Source organism: Amblyomma maculatum, chromosome 1 (assembly GCF_055883805.1).
Source record: "Amblyomma maculatum isolate TAMU_Amacu chromosome 1, ASM5588380v1, whole genome shotgun sequence".
NCBI lineage: Eukaryota > Metazoa > Arthropoda > Arachnida > Ixodida > Ixodidae > Amblyomma > Amblyomma maculatum.
The window spans coordinates 434,617,094-434,632,277 of NC_139344.1; the positions used below are offsets into that span (position 1 = coordinate 434,617,094).

Sequence of the window (15,184 nt, forward strand, 5' to 3'; positions counted from 1 at the left end):
GAGCCTTGAGGGTTATAGGCAGCGTGTGCCTATGAGAGCCCGAGACATCTAGTAGTGAAGCTAAAACTTCAAAATTTCTCAAAGTGGTCTTACATTCGTCAGAATATGCAGCTTTCGTTTAAACGAAAAGGAAATTTTCCACAGCGCTAACAAAGACAAATGCACAGATAGTACACGACTAGGCTTCTTTTGGCAGATGAAACAACAAGCATAGCTGCGCAAATTGTTCTGGCGTACAACTGATTTGCAGCTCTTTTGGCTTTAAGCGGGCTTCCGGATTCATGCATGTGCTCTTATCCAGAGGTTTATATCTGCTTCGGCGCACCAATATAAGTTTACACGATCCCGTACACGTTTTCTTTAGCCCAGCTTCCTGCTTTTTATGGCTATTCTGGTACGAACTTTTGCCAAAGTGATTTCTGCCGTTATCTACTGACCCCTATGTAGGCATAGTGATTCGTACTGATCTAAATTTAGGATTATAAAACAGTGCCTAAGTATTATGCAGTTTTTAGACTTTCTTTCCTCTGCAAGCATGAAAACTGGGTTGTAAACTGGCCTAGTGTTACAGTTTTTGCATCCTTGAATAATGTGAGGGCTATCGCATATTTGCCTATTAGTGCGCATGAAATAGGGCCGAGGCTCCGACGTTAAAGGCCAAGCTTCTTCGTTTCTTCCCCACGTGACCAAGAATCTCCCGACGCTCTCTATGCCCTGAAGAATAAAGAATTTAGTCGTTATTTTAACTACATCTGAATGTTTACTGTGCCTGGATGCTGAGCTATAGTCGACAAAATCATCCATCTAGGAGGGACACTCCTACGCATTGTGGAAGTCGGAATGCTTCGTATAAATAATTCCAGCCATTAGTAAGAGTTGGTTGTCGCTTGTCACCGGAAGATTCGCAATTGTTGCAGCAGTTGTTGATCATTTGTGGTTTAGCGGGCCAATGGAAGTTGGGTATGAAAACCCGCTTTGACCCAACTTCTTAATCATAGATAAACAGAAGCTCGAGCAAAATGCACAACGATGATGATATTCATTGTTCTGTTCTGGAATATATTACGTCAAAACTTTCGCATGACATCCTGAGAACTGGGCGATGAATAGAAAAGCACAGCGCATAATCTCAGAACGACCTTGCATCTGAATTCAAAAAGAAACAGGCATGACTATAGCATTTACCGCGAACAAAGACACGCGTTGCTGCCTTAGCATAAAACAGTATTTTTAAAGCAAACGCAAACGTAAGACAGGGTAGGATAGCATCAGGTAGGCAGATGAGATTGGGAAGTGCAGGGCTCTAACGCATCAAATAGATTTCGGTCAAGATTTCACACATTTACTATATGTATGTAATTTTCGGAGTTTTTCATTTTGCTTATAGACTGAAACTTAAGTTTTTTTCCCTACGTCGTGCAAAGAAATATTTTGAAATTAGTGGGATTCCTTCGGTTATTTTCAAATTTAGGATCATCTCACGCTCACCTATCCCCTGTTGAAAAATAGCTGACGTCATCCTTAAATACGCATACAGTACACTTGCAGCTGCTTTCATGCGGTTCCAAAACTACAGTAGCGAATCATAGTAATGATTATTTGTTGCTGGCCACAACCCCTTACACGCAGTTTTATAATTTATCTTGTGGTGCACTCAAGTATAACTGTTCTTGCAGTGCACTCAAGGATTACGTTATCTACGTTCATGCTCACCACTAAAACTCAGCATCGTCACTTTTTGTAGGGTGACATGGGCCGAAATGTGTTTGAAATGACTGCAGCAGCTCGCGTCTGCTTCTCCATTGTTCGATCACCTTTGTTCTAGTAATTTTCGCAGACTTTATTCTGCATGTTTCTTCGCCGAGTTTGAATTGAGCGCTGACAAGGGCTATATTTCAACGACCGCTGAGCACGCTTGCTGCTAGCATCGCCACCGAAGTGTAAAGTTCTTCCGCCGGCAGAAGTGAACTTGATTAGGAGTTATTTTTTAGTGCCACGCCAGACTCTTCGTCTGTTGCCTTCGCTGTTGGCATCTCCATGTGGCACAATTTCACGCTTTTGAAGGGGGTTAATCAGCCTAGGTGTGTGATGCTTCCGCTGGCAGTGTTCAGCGACATGTGCTTTGTCCATGTCGTAATCATGCTCTATATTTGCGAAACTGCAATAGCAGATTGTCTCCAGCTGTGGGCTCTCCTGCTGATGCCTACATGCCGACATACTTTCCCCTACTCGCCCATATTGGCTACAGAGAGAGGATAATGTCATCCTTTTTTTCTGCAACGGCACAGTTGACATTTTCGTGTGTGCGTTAGTCCCGCATGTATTGTAAGAGCACACAGTTATAACCGGCTTTAATTATTTTTGTTTCATCATGATTGTTATTAGCCGGCACCCGCCGCAAGGCGAATATCCATTCTATACTCCTCCAATTTACCTAACCTTATCCTCCCACCTAAAGTTCTCTTCCCTCTTGCTGCCTTGGAATCCAATTGGTTACCCTTAGCGGCCATCGACGCTTATGTTAGTTCTATAATAAAGAACTCATTGAGAAATTACGCAATTTTTGTGTTTGAGCATGCTTAAAGTTTAACGCGAAAGTAGTAAAGTTCCCCCATTTCCAGAAAACCGCAATCGGAATTTTTAAAGATAAATTACGGGCATGCCTCTGACAGGTGTTATTTGACAAGTGAAATGGCCGTCTACGAGTTGTGTGATGCCACGCGATAACATGACAAGTAGATTGGCAGGATCTACCAACTGTGCACTCGAACCATCCTGGACCTGTGTGTTTCGAGCAGACACGCAAGCTACTTACTCCTGGCCACAAAGGGACAGCATTTGTACACATACAACCACTGCACTGGATAGCAGCTGTCATAGTGATGAGTCACGCACTTAAGCCACGAAATAGTATCGACTAGTGCACTACACCACAATGATTCCACTCAGTGAAACCACGAGGCTGTGTATATGGAACCACGAGTCTTCAGCTGGAGTGAAGATTGCTGGAAAACGTATCAACAACCTTAGATATACGGATATGATAACACTTTAATAGCAGCAAGTGAAGTGGGGCTCAAGAGAATTCTGATTCGCGTACAAGAAGAGAGTGAGAAGTTTGGGGTTAAACTGAACATTAAAAAGACAAAGATCATGGCGTCTTGCCCTATCAAGTCCTGGAGAATCAAGGGACAAGAAGTGGAAGCTGTGACAGATTTTCTCTTCTTGGGCTCCAAGATTACTCCGGAAGGAGACTGGAGCCATGAAATTAGGAGACGCCTGCTTCTGGGAAAGAGAGCCATGGTTAGTCTTGACCGCCTAGTAAAGAACAGAGGCCAACCAAGATCCGTATAACTCGTACTATGGTCTTTCCAGTTGTGATGTATGGATGCGAGAGTTGGACTGTGCAGAAGGCTGGCCGCCGAAGAACTGACGCGTTTGAATTGTGGTGCTGGCGGAGACTCTTGAGAGTCCCTTGGACTGCCAGAAGATCAAATCAGTCGATATTGTCGACCATAAACCCTGACTGCTCATTGGAGAGTCAAATTCTAAAGTTAAAGCTGAGCTACTTTGGTCATCTGATGAGAAGAGAGGAGTTGCTGGAGATAAATTTGATGTTGGGAAAGGTTAAGGGTCGCCGGAGAAGGGGTAGGCAGCGAACGCAATGGTTAGATGGCATCCTCGAGGCACTGCAGATGAAGTTATGTGATGTTAAGAAGATAGTGAGAGACCGGAAAGCGTGGCGTGACATGGTCCATAGGGTCACGAAGAGCCGGACACGACTGAACGACTGAACTGACGTATTGAATTGTCTCATAATGCACATTGAAACTGTCCCTCGCCAATCTCCTGTAAACGGTAAACACTGTTGCTGACGTGTATGGACCTGGCGACTAGGGCAAAATTTCCTAAATCGAGGGCAAACTGTCACCCTGCATGCGGTATTTTTATGTGCGGCTTTCTTCCATTATATTTAGCTTGCAGGGAGAGGTCGGTTGCGCGGCTGCATCCGTTTTAAGGGCTATTGCTGCAAAGTGGTGAACGCGGTTTGCGCTTGCAGGCGGCATTTGGGTCTTCTAAAGTTCATGGGCTGTAGCGTTTTAAAGCGCTCTGGCAGCTGGATTTTTGAAATTACTTTACAAACGACACCGCGGTCATGCGGTGAATCTGCCTACACCACAAGCTCAATACATCACTAACCTCGCTCACTGTGATGCCAAATGGGAAATGGAGACAGTACTGCGAACACTGCGATGATTGCAACATTGAAAAGAGAATCTCTTTTTCTCAAAGAGAGTTGTGGTGAGCAAGAGAGATACTTGGGCGTAACATTTACTGTACGCTAAAATAGGACGTGGATACCACTAACACGTGTACAAGATACATGCGCCAACTTTCATGCTATCTAACGCCCAGCTTAAAGCGTATGCATTTTATATATATGCATATTCTAATATCCTATAATATGTACCTTCTGTTTGGAATGCCTACGATCACTGATAAATTAGAAAAATAAAGTGTATGACTCTTAATTTCATTTCCTAGTAAAACTGAAACCATGCATGGCTGCGTTATTGGCATGCACATCCCTGCAGTCATCCCTTCAGTTTCTAATCGTGGTCGTCTTTCTGATTTCAAGTTTCTTTGAAAATTCTTTTCTCTCTGTATCACTGTCGTATTATCGTGAATATATTCACGTGTGCAAAACACCATTATCACTCACGCCGATGTAATGACGATAACTGCATCGGAGTTTTTGTATCCCAGTGTGACGCGTAAAAATATTAAATTTTTGCGTTGACCAACGAAGAGTAGAATAAGCGGCCGTGGGAACGCATCGATCTTGGCATGTCTGCACTCTTTTTCTCAACAACACGAGAGCGTGCTAAACCAGTGAAACCTCTCAAAATAATTAGCAAATCTCTTATTTGTTGTTTGTAAGAATTCCTTGAAGTGCACCGTGCCCGATCTTGCCTCATGTTTTGCTCATATTTATTTAGTCAGTTATTAGTGCGGTGTGCACTCCCTACTGAGACCACGGATCCCGGATCAAATCCAGGCCACGGCGGCCGCTTTTCGATAGAGGCGGAAAGCAGGCACTTGCGTGCTATGCGACGTCAGTGTACGTTAAAGAAAAAAACACGTTATTGAAGTTTCTGGAGTCCTCCCCTATTGCGTCTCTCACAGCCTCAGTCCCTTTGGGACGTTTTTTTAAACCCCATAAACCTAATCAATCTATATGTCGCGTCACCAAACACCGCCTGCCTGAAGAAGACTGTGCAGTCTACTCCCGTATGAGCCTAACATCAGCCTTAAAGCTTTGTGAAATAATTAACTAAATAAATGTATTAAAGCTTAGCGGCGGCGGCCATGACTGAGCGTTACTCGCAACCTAAGCGAAAGCAAGTATTTCGTGGTGTATTATTATTATTATTATTATTATTCTTATTATTATCATTATTTATTATTTTTAATGAGAATATTTTATCTTTAGCGTATTGCTGGCAAGATTAGGCATCAAAAAATGGACTATAATGAAAGTACCATCTGCCATAATGTACCATAATGAAAGCCGCCAAAGAAGTAACTGATATCTATCGCCAAGCAGTACACCCCGGGCGGTGCTTGGCTGGAACAAGCGCGTGACAAGCATTGTTGTAAGATATTTTTGCGCCTACATTCCAAAATAAGCTCATGTATTACTTTTATCTCATGGTGAGGTACCTGTACATAAAATTATTTCATGGGTTTGATATATGCGGGTTCGACTACACGTGTCAATAAACAGAAAAATGCATTAAGGGAAGCTAAAGAATGTAGGCATAACATCGAATGCATATATTGTGCTCAGGGTATCATGAAGTCTCCAGAAGAAACCCTGAGTGCTTTTATAGATGCAGCTGAAGCAAGCACGGTATGTCTTGGTATGATATAAGCACAATATGGAATGAAGTAGGATTAAACTACCTTGTTTAATCATAAGCTCCACGATGATGGGACATTTGACATTTGTCATGCCATTTATTGCCATTGCAATAAGGTAAACAGCTCAGAGTGCTTAACGTCCTAAAGCGACCAAGGTTATGCAGGACGCCATAGCTGGGGGACCGAGAAATTTCGCCTCTTTGAAGTCTTCAATGTTTACCCCCCCCCCCCCCCCCCTGCGCATGCACATATTAGATGGGGAATTTGTTTTTTGCCTCCATAGAAAAGCTGCAGCCGTAGCAACGATTTGACCCTGCATCAATGAATTCAGCATTTGAGCTCTCTAACCAATGAGCCAAAACGATGGGGCAAAACGAGGCGAATAATTACGAAAACAGCTTGTGCTATGAGACCCACCGTCATTAAAGACACGGGATCAAGGACACGGGATAAAACCCTGGCAGCGCCAGCAGTGTTTCGAAGGTGGCGAAGCGCAAGACTTCTATTAACTGTGAGATATCGGTTAATGGTAATGAGCTCTATGGGGTCCATATTTCCAGAGCCCCCAATAGCAGTGCCTCTCATAGCCTGAGTAATTTTGGAACGTTAAATTCCTCCAAGAAAGCAACCAAACTAAGCTAGTCTCTTTTACAGTATATTTTATGTGCTATACACGAGACGGCCGATTTAAGCCTTATGTGAAGGAAGCCATTATCCTCACTAAAGAAATCTACCGTTAGTGTCAATACATACACAATCTAGTCTTATGAAGCCGTTATGCATGAGCCGCGACACGATGTATGCAGGCCACACAAGTATGTAGAGAAGTTATTCATTAGCTTGACATAAAAGATTACATTTCAGACTGAATTATATTGCCAGGGGGTGCTCGAAGGGAAAACGACGTTGAAGTGAATCGGCTCCGGACTCGCAGGACGTACCTAAAACTGTACCGGCTCTGTTAACCTAGCCGCAGTTGCCAACCCCGTGACAATATATACTCTAGGCATACTGCCTTTTCACGCTTAATATGTGTCACATCTGCAACCGCATCCAAATTTGGCAAGCAAATATGCGAGTCCCCCCCCCCCTTCCCCGCTCCACCATTCTCCCAAGGCTTCAGCTCTAGTGCCTTTCACTTTAAAAACCTCTGCTACATTTTGCTTGCATGTTGGTTTGGCATCAAGAACTTCGTGATTGTCTGGACGTAACTTCTTCCTAATAATTATTCATGCAAATATCTTTCAAATGCGCTCACTTACTGAGAGACCTTGAAGTATCTCCAATAGCAATGGCATTGGACGTCCCATACTGCTTATATTAGCAATAGGACCGTATGCCACAACGAGCTCAACCTGCAAGACAAAATTACAGCCACGTCAAGGTTAAAAGTAAAATTCAAATACACGCTCGTGTGGAAAACAAACCATCACCAAGTCGGTTTCCGACATCCCCAAAAAACAACACGTGAGTGAGAAAAGCTGGTTATGAATGGTTTTCAAACAAAGTCAGCGCTTCTTTGGGTAAAGTCACACATTCGCCTGTTTTGTTCAGAGCAGAAAGCCGTAGTGATTGGCGAAATTTCTGGTGTGTGAAATAAGGGAATAGACTTATTTTGCCTCAAAAGCGTGAATGAAATGCCGCTGCGTCTCTTTACGCAGATTGTGCGGCAAGGCAGACGTTCTTTCCATGGAGGACTGCAGCAGAGTCACAATGAATTAGTAACACAACTAATAAATGTTTTTAATTTTGGTTATTGGGAACAAATTTAGATTGCGAATCTAAAAGCTGTCAAAAAAAAAAAAGTTGAGCTCAGTCCTAAACTTTTAAATTTGACATCGTCGTTCGCGGTATCGGGCGTTCAAATAGTGATTTGGAGAGTCCTCCAGTCGCCTTCCCTGCTCTACAGGTAGTTGAAATGGAGACATATAATACAGACATAGTCACTGGCCTCCCTTACCCTACTAACCTTCTTCCTCGAATAGGCCTTCGTGCCAGCTCTACTGATTATTAAAAATTACCCACCAACTCACTTTTTTCGCTGATGTAGAAAATGTTTACTTGATTTACGTGCAGATAACAAGCAGAGCATGCCATTTTTTTATATGTGTTCAGTTGCAAATATTTGAGATTTGATGTTTAAAACCATAGTTCCAGCCTGGAAATTCTATTACGGTGGGTTACCTTCGCAGTTGAAGACATTCAATGTCACGCTGTATTTACCGCCATAAAACCAAGAATTAGAAAGTTGGCTATATATTCCTTCTTATTTATCATTCTTTTCCAGCACTCTATCACCCAGATCCGCCTTGCGTAGAATGCACCTGCACAGACTGCATCAGTACATCTGTAATGGGTTTTGAAGAAAACCTTGCAATGAATAATTTGAACTGACAGACGAATAGAACATCCCACTATTAAAATACCTTCACGACTGTTATTATTCCCTTTGGGATGTAATTTGAAATAAAATTTCATACTGATTTAATTCTGGTCAATCTCAAGAACGAGCAGTACCTTTATGGTAATATATATTTTCTGATTTTACTCCTAAAATTTGTTTTCTTTTTTAACAATAACTCATGAACATCAATAAAAAATATCCACAATTAGTGCTGTGGTCTTTTACTCATTTTAAGACGTCGAAGACTTTATGTTTCTATCTCCATCACAATTGCCTATTTAAATAATAATAAAAGATTATACTTAAATAAGTGTGTGCAGTTATACTCTACACAAACTAGGCACGATATAGGACTGAATGATGTAGCCTAAAGTTAAATTTATTCGCGTTTACTGACCATAGATATAATTCGGACCTACAATTAGTCCAGTGCAGATATGCTCGACCTGAGCTGTATAACGGTAGATGACTCGGTTTTAACTCATGTTCTGTGTTTATATACGACAAACTATTTACCGATAATCATAACGCTTAGTTATTGAGACTGAAGGTGTGTTCTATGTCCTCGATAATTCAGAATTTACAGCTGTTAAATTGAGAAACAAGCTACCTTTATGATTTATGCTGAAGATGGTGCTATACTGCTCTGCATAGAGGAGATAAGCACCTTAATAATGGAATGCAGCATTATACTATGTTACCCTACCGCTCTCAAGGTAATAAATTGGTATAAAGGCAGAAAAAGACAAAGATAATCATTCCTAGAACCAGAAATAAGCCTTCAAATTTGATGAATAGCACTCAGTTTGTAGAAAGAAAGGCACATTGATATCGTAAGTGATCCCTACATACTAGGCGCCACCTTTGTTCGTACTTAAATTGGAACCGACACATCAGTCAGGTATGTAATAAACGTTTCAGCGTCACTAGTTCATTAGCATGGTGTAGATCGTTTCTTATTATTCATGCCTCGATTATTGTAGCTTTGTCTGAACTGAAACTAACCAAAACATCCAATGGTTAACTCTATTGCAAAGAGAAAATTTGGCTAACGGGTTAACATTCTGTACCTTATATCGACCTCATAACCTCATTTGAAAACAATGGATTCATTACTTTTCAACACGCACACAAACCTCGCGTTCTATCATTCTAATTCTACTTACCTAGGTGATCTTTAATTCCATCGGATCTCTTACAACCAAAACCAATGATGTACGTACAGGGTCACCCACTTCTAGCTAAACACGATCCCTGGTTTCAAAGCAACATCGCATATGAAGCAGGCGCATATCGAAGCAAAGCGATATGAGCACAGAGGAAGCCGGAGAGGATGCTTCGCATTGGCCTACCACGTAGCTTTGTTGCATGACCTGGTCGGTAGCAATGACACTTTGAAAGCATCTACCGTGTTATACCTAGAAGTAAATGACCCTATACAGGCAATGGAGACAGATGGATTGCTCATTTCTGCACTAACTACAAAGTGCAAACATTTTGCTTTACGCTGCCTTCCAATATTAACCCGCATTGAAGCAGGTAACTTCTCATTAAAAAGGAGAAGTGGTGGCGGTATGTTGTGAATTGTTAACGCACATTATCTGTGCTATATTTTATGTCGCTTTAGACTGTGTGAGGTTAAGCTCAATAAAAATAATAATAAATGGTGCACAGGAAAGTAAAGGAACAGTATCGGGCACACTTGTTATGCGGACACCTGAACTGCGCCTTAAGAGAAGGAAGGAAGGTGCGAGTGAAAGAGGGTAAGTGAAGTGAAGGTTTGTGTGGCCAGAGCAATGAATAGCCATGAAAACCTTCCAGAATGTTCTAACTCTATACTGAAAATATAAAAAATATTAAAACAGTCGGTTAGTCATGTAGTGATATTACAGTGACTAAGTCATTTGATCATGCACCAGTTCATCAAAGCACTCTATATAATGCGACACTGTCGGTGGTCTGGTTAAGTCCCAGTTTTACCTTGCCTGAGCTTGAAGCTCGTCTGGAAATACCGATGCGATCCGGGTTTTAGCTGGAATAGTTATGCTGTAACTCTAACAAGATCTTAGGCAAAATAATTATATTTTGGTAAAAATTAACGCACAGATTTACACTGAGTCCTCCAGTAAATTTCACGTCCAAGGTTATCAAAGCACCAAGAGCCAGCTATCTGAGACACTACCGTGCTCGATAGAGATAAAGAACAACGAGGGCAACTCACTTTTTCGTTGTACTCGGGTCTCGTGGACAGCAGAGTCAAAGCAGCGGTTACTCCTTGTGACAGGCAGAAGAGCGTCAGCTTCGATGCTCCTGTAGCTTTGAGAACGTGGTCGATGCCCGCAGCTGTGTCATAACGTCCAATCTCGTCGAAGCTAAATGTGGTCGTTGAAGAATCACCACCGTTAACTTGTGTCTGAGCAGAACCCTTCATAATGTGACAATGCTTTCGAGCACCATCGTCTGTTTATGCACTGATGAGTAGACGCAGAGCAGCCTCTCGCGTGTGCGAAGGTCTGGGATGCAATCGTAGTGCGGCGATAGATGTTTAAAGTGTTTTTGAAAATATCTGATTAATAGTTTACTAGAACCTTTTCTAAGGACCTTGTCTGAGCCCGATATAGAGTTTTCATTCTGGCAAGCAAATGATGTCCCCAAAATCTTTAAGAAGACAACTGCGTGCACTGCGACTACTCCGGACTTCTTAACTGCGGGTGCGATGACCGTGCCTGACTATCTCCTAATTTTGCGTAAATGATTGAAATCCTCGTGGATGAATTGATTTCTTTTAAAAGCAGCTGCGATGTCATGCATCAGCGCATCAGTGTTAAATTGGAGCACAATTTCTTCGTACCTAATAAAAATGTACCTAGCCACCAGGAATCCTAGAATATTGTTATGAGAAAGTATTTACTGATACTTGGGCTGTGATGGGCGGTACTCGGCGCCTAAACTTTAAGGGCCGCTCAGCATCGGCCTTGTCTTTTTCGTCTTCTCCTAGAACAACACTTCATTGTTCACGCGTTCCTCGGTTATCGTAGTCTGCGAGCGCACAACTTCGTCTGTCACGCGTTCCCCTGCAACACCATCCTCCTCGGTAAAAGGCGATGCGCCGGTGCGTGTGACACGTGCGGTGTGGAGTGGGAACAATACGGCACGAGAAGAGCTACATGTACTAATTCGGAAGTGCGTGTAGCGGACGGTGAGTTGGGGTGGAGCGGTCTAATCTTATAGGTTGCGTGTGTCACGTGGCGTAAATGCACGATAAGGACTTGTCTAGCGCGGCAGAATGTTTTCACAGAACCCCAAACTGCGGGACGGGAGCCAGAGCAATACCAGAGATCCGGTAGGATAGTGAACATTACGGTGGTTAGTGTCGTAGCGGCATTTGTAAGCGTTCTGAGAGGCAGAGAGCTTGTGGCGAGCTATCTGGCTGACGGAATCGGCTCGGGCGATAGTATATCGCAGGCATAGTGACGGGGCTAGCCGCTAGAAGCAAAATGTTGAAGGGCAGTAAGTGGGCTCTTCCAAAGAGAAGATAGAATGGAAAGTACCCAGCAGTATCACGGCGCAGAGAGGTTTATGCGAAGGTACGAAATGGCTGGCTAATGTCCCAGTCGCGGTGATTGTTGCATACATGAATAGCGATCATGTTGCTGAGTGTGTAGTTAAGACGTTCCGTATGGCCGTTCGTCTCAGGGTGATAGGCCCTGGTGAATGTGTGACGAATGGAGCAAGAAGTATTTTGCTAACAACTTCGGAAAGGAAGCAGCGGCCACGGTCGGGAAGTAGTTGACAGGGAACGCTATGGGGGAGTATGACATCGAACGAAAGGAAGTCAGCAGCGCCAGTGGGCAGCTGGCTGGAATGATGCGAGTCATCACATATCGCGTGGCATAATTGGTGGCTACAGCAATCCATCTGTTTCCTCATGAGGACCCAGGAAGGGCCCTAGGATGTCAAGCCTAATACGAGGAAACGGCTCAGTCGGGAAGGCAATCATCTGCAGCTGTCCAGGACGCAGTACGGGGGTTCCTTCGGCATTGAAAGAGGACGCAAGCGGCTACAAAACATTGGACGAAGCGATAGAGAACAGGTCAAAAGAAACGCCGGAACACGCAGTCGTATGTGCGACCAGCTGTAGGGACGTTATACGTTTGTTCGAGAACGGCAGAGCGCAGTTGTTGGGGTATGACCAGCAAGTACACGGCGCCATCAGGTCGCATGTTGCTGCTGTACAGCTTGTTCCCATGCAGCAAGAACATGGTGAGGAAGGAGGACCAACTGTCTGTGCGGAGCCGGTCGATTAAAGAGCTGAGGGCTGGGTCCAAGTGCTGTTCGTCGGCAAAGTGGACAAAATCAGATATTCAGAGGACACAGAGGTCCGACCATGGTCTATAGGGGAAGGGGATCGACGGGATAACGTGACAGGCAGTCTGCGTTTTGATGGAGCCGATCAGATTTGTGTACAACAGAAAAGGCATACTCCTGCCATTAACTTCTATAATGCCGTTCCTAAAACAAAATTTAGCAGCATTCCACATTATTGACAGAACTAAAAAACTAAGCCTAAACTTAATAGGAAAACCTTATTAGGAGTTGGCGAGTATTGTGCGCTACGGGGATAAAGAAAGCAACAAAATATCAAGGGATAACTACTCGTTTCATATATAAGCGATATGGACGCCGCAATTCACCTTCCGCTATGCTGCATGATGCAAAGTTAGCTCGTTTAAATTAGGGCAGGGAAGCACTGTGATGAAATTCCTCTGCTCCTTGTAACTTCGATAACTAGCCGTATATATCTGATAGAAAATGAATAAACAGTTGAAATACTTTCTTTCTAGCAATAGAATCAATATATAACTCACCTTTAATCAAAATATCTATAAACATACCACCTTCCTAATTTAGTCATCTAATGAAGCGCCCATCTGCAAGGTATTTCTGGCTTTCGAAATTAGCATTTTCACTCTCTTTTAAGATGGGCTTTCTATTATGCTTGATCTCGCTGACATTGTGTCTTGTGGTCTCTTTATTGCTATCAGTTGAAATATAGTCATTCATTTAGTTTGTATATTCAGTGTCCTATTCAGTTCTTTTTGTCGGTAATAATGCACCTTTGGAGATTTTTAGTTTCTTGTATTTATATTTGTTTTTGCACTATCCGGACTATGTCTCTTTTGGTGGAAAGATCAGAAGAATAAGCGATAGATAAAAAAGAATGCCAAAGAAATTACAAATGGCCATATCATAAAATTACCGACCTGGTTTAGCGGTTTGTGCATTTATATTTCTCATATAGCCAACTCCGCTTGTCGCGTTCTTGGATACTTACGCCGCAACATTTCATTAGCTCCCCCTTCTGTCAAAATAATTCTTTACATGTCGCTTGTCAGACCCAAACTTGAGTACGCTCACGCTATATTTCATTCTCACGAAACTAATCTGATCAATTTACTGGATTCTATATACTCAAAATCGAGCTTCACGTTTCATTCTTTCAGATTACTCCTATCGCACCAGTGTTACTGTTTTAAACTCCAAACTTGAACTTCACAATCTAGCTTTGCGCCGGAAACTAGCTCGCCATTCTCTTTATCATAAGTTTTGTCACATCTTGCCACCTGAAAACGTGTTCATCCGTCCAGCCCATTGGTCATCTCGTCATCTCCACTGCGTCTACCCCCCGCGCCTATGGGACAACATTCCAAAAGTCATTTTTTCTCCGCACTGCCCTGGATTGGAACGACCTTCCCAACCACATCGCCTCACTAACCGAAATTCATCATTTCAAGACTGCCATTGAGAGACAATTTTTATTGTAACCGCCGTACTCCAAGCTCACCCCTGATGTAATACCCCTTGATGGGGCCTTTGAGGATTCAACAAATAAATAAAAAATCCTGTTGTTGCGGAAGCAACACTGCACTAGTCGCTGAGCCATTTCGCGGAGCCTCCGAGGAGCCAAGCTGAGCATGTGCGAGGAGTGAGGGACGTTACGCGGAGCACATTTGAAGAGCCGCGTCAGAGCCGCAGCCGACTCCTCTGCTGCGCGGGTGACTCAGAGGTGCCGCCGCCGCGCCAGCTACGCATGCGACAGGAGGGAGCGACGTCACACGGTGCACAGCTGGCGCGCCTGGCACCGCCGACTCCTTCGCTGAGCGGTGCCTCAGAGAGGCCGCCGCCGCTGGGTTCGCCATAGATCTTGCTACCGCAATTCTGCTCGGCATGTCCATTGGTCAAACCACAGCCAATTCGTTTCGTTTGTCCGGAAGAATTGCATGCTTTTTGTAGTAAAAAAAAAAGAAAACAATAAAGACCCACCTCCAATGCCAGTACTTCGCGTCAGATTTCTTCAGCTTTAGATGGTGTGAGTACGGCTCAGACTCCCTGGTATTAATGGCCCAGACATCAAAGTCAGCGTCAGCAAACAGGAAGCCTGCGAACGTGCAGTTTAATACGTATATAAATGCGATAAAACCACTGTTCATCTCCTTCCACCAAACCACCGCTGCCGTGACTGGCCGACACAGTGATAACTTCGTAGAGGTGACGTCCGTTTGGGGACCAAACACATAGCTGCGGAATTTTATAATTGGTCAACACAATGACAAAGTTGTAGAGCTCACGTGGTCAAGAAGAGACAATCACAGAACGCCGTTACGAAAAAGAAAGGCTGCTTGGTACACGACGTAATGAAAATCGCTCACCACAAATGGGATAAATATCACAATACACATACATGCAAATATTGCGCTGACTAGCAACTGAGTTTTTATTGCATCTTCGTTCTCCTTGTCAGTAAGAGAATGAAACCAGACGTATTACTGAGTACTTCTCTAGCTATTTGTCCCC

General features: G+C 43.4%; 1 protein-coding gene across 1 annotated transcript in view; it reads right to left on the reverse strand.

Moving 5' to 3' along the window:
• LOC146209436 (gastric triacylglycerol lipase-like) overlaps positions 1-15,184 on the reverse strand; it is a 58,552-nt gene that overhangs the window by 23,972 nt on the left and 19,396 nt on the right. The window contains exons 3-5 of the mRNA XM_084580339.1: positions 14,654-14,768; positions 10,551-10,701; positions 7,188-7,280 (exon numbers count right to left, since the gene is read on the reverse strand). Coding sequence (XP_084436465.1) covers positions 7,188-7,280; positions 10,551-10,701; positions 14,654-14,768 — 359 coding nt within the window. The remainder of the gene's footprint in view (positions 1-7,187; positions 7,281-10,550; positions 10,702-14,653; positions 14,769-15,184) is intronic.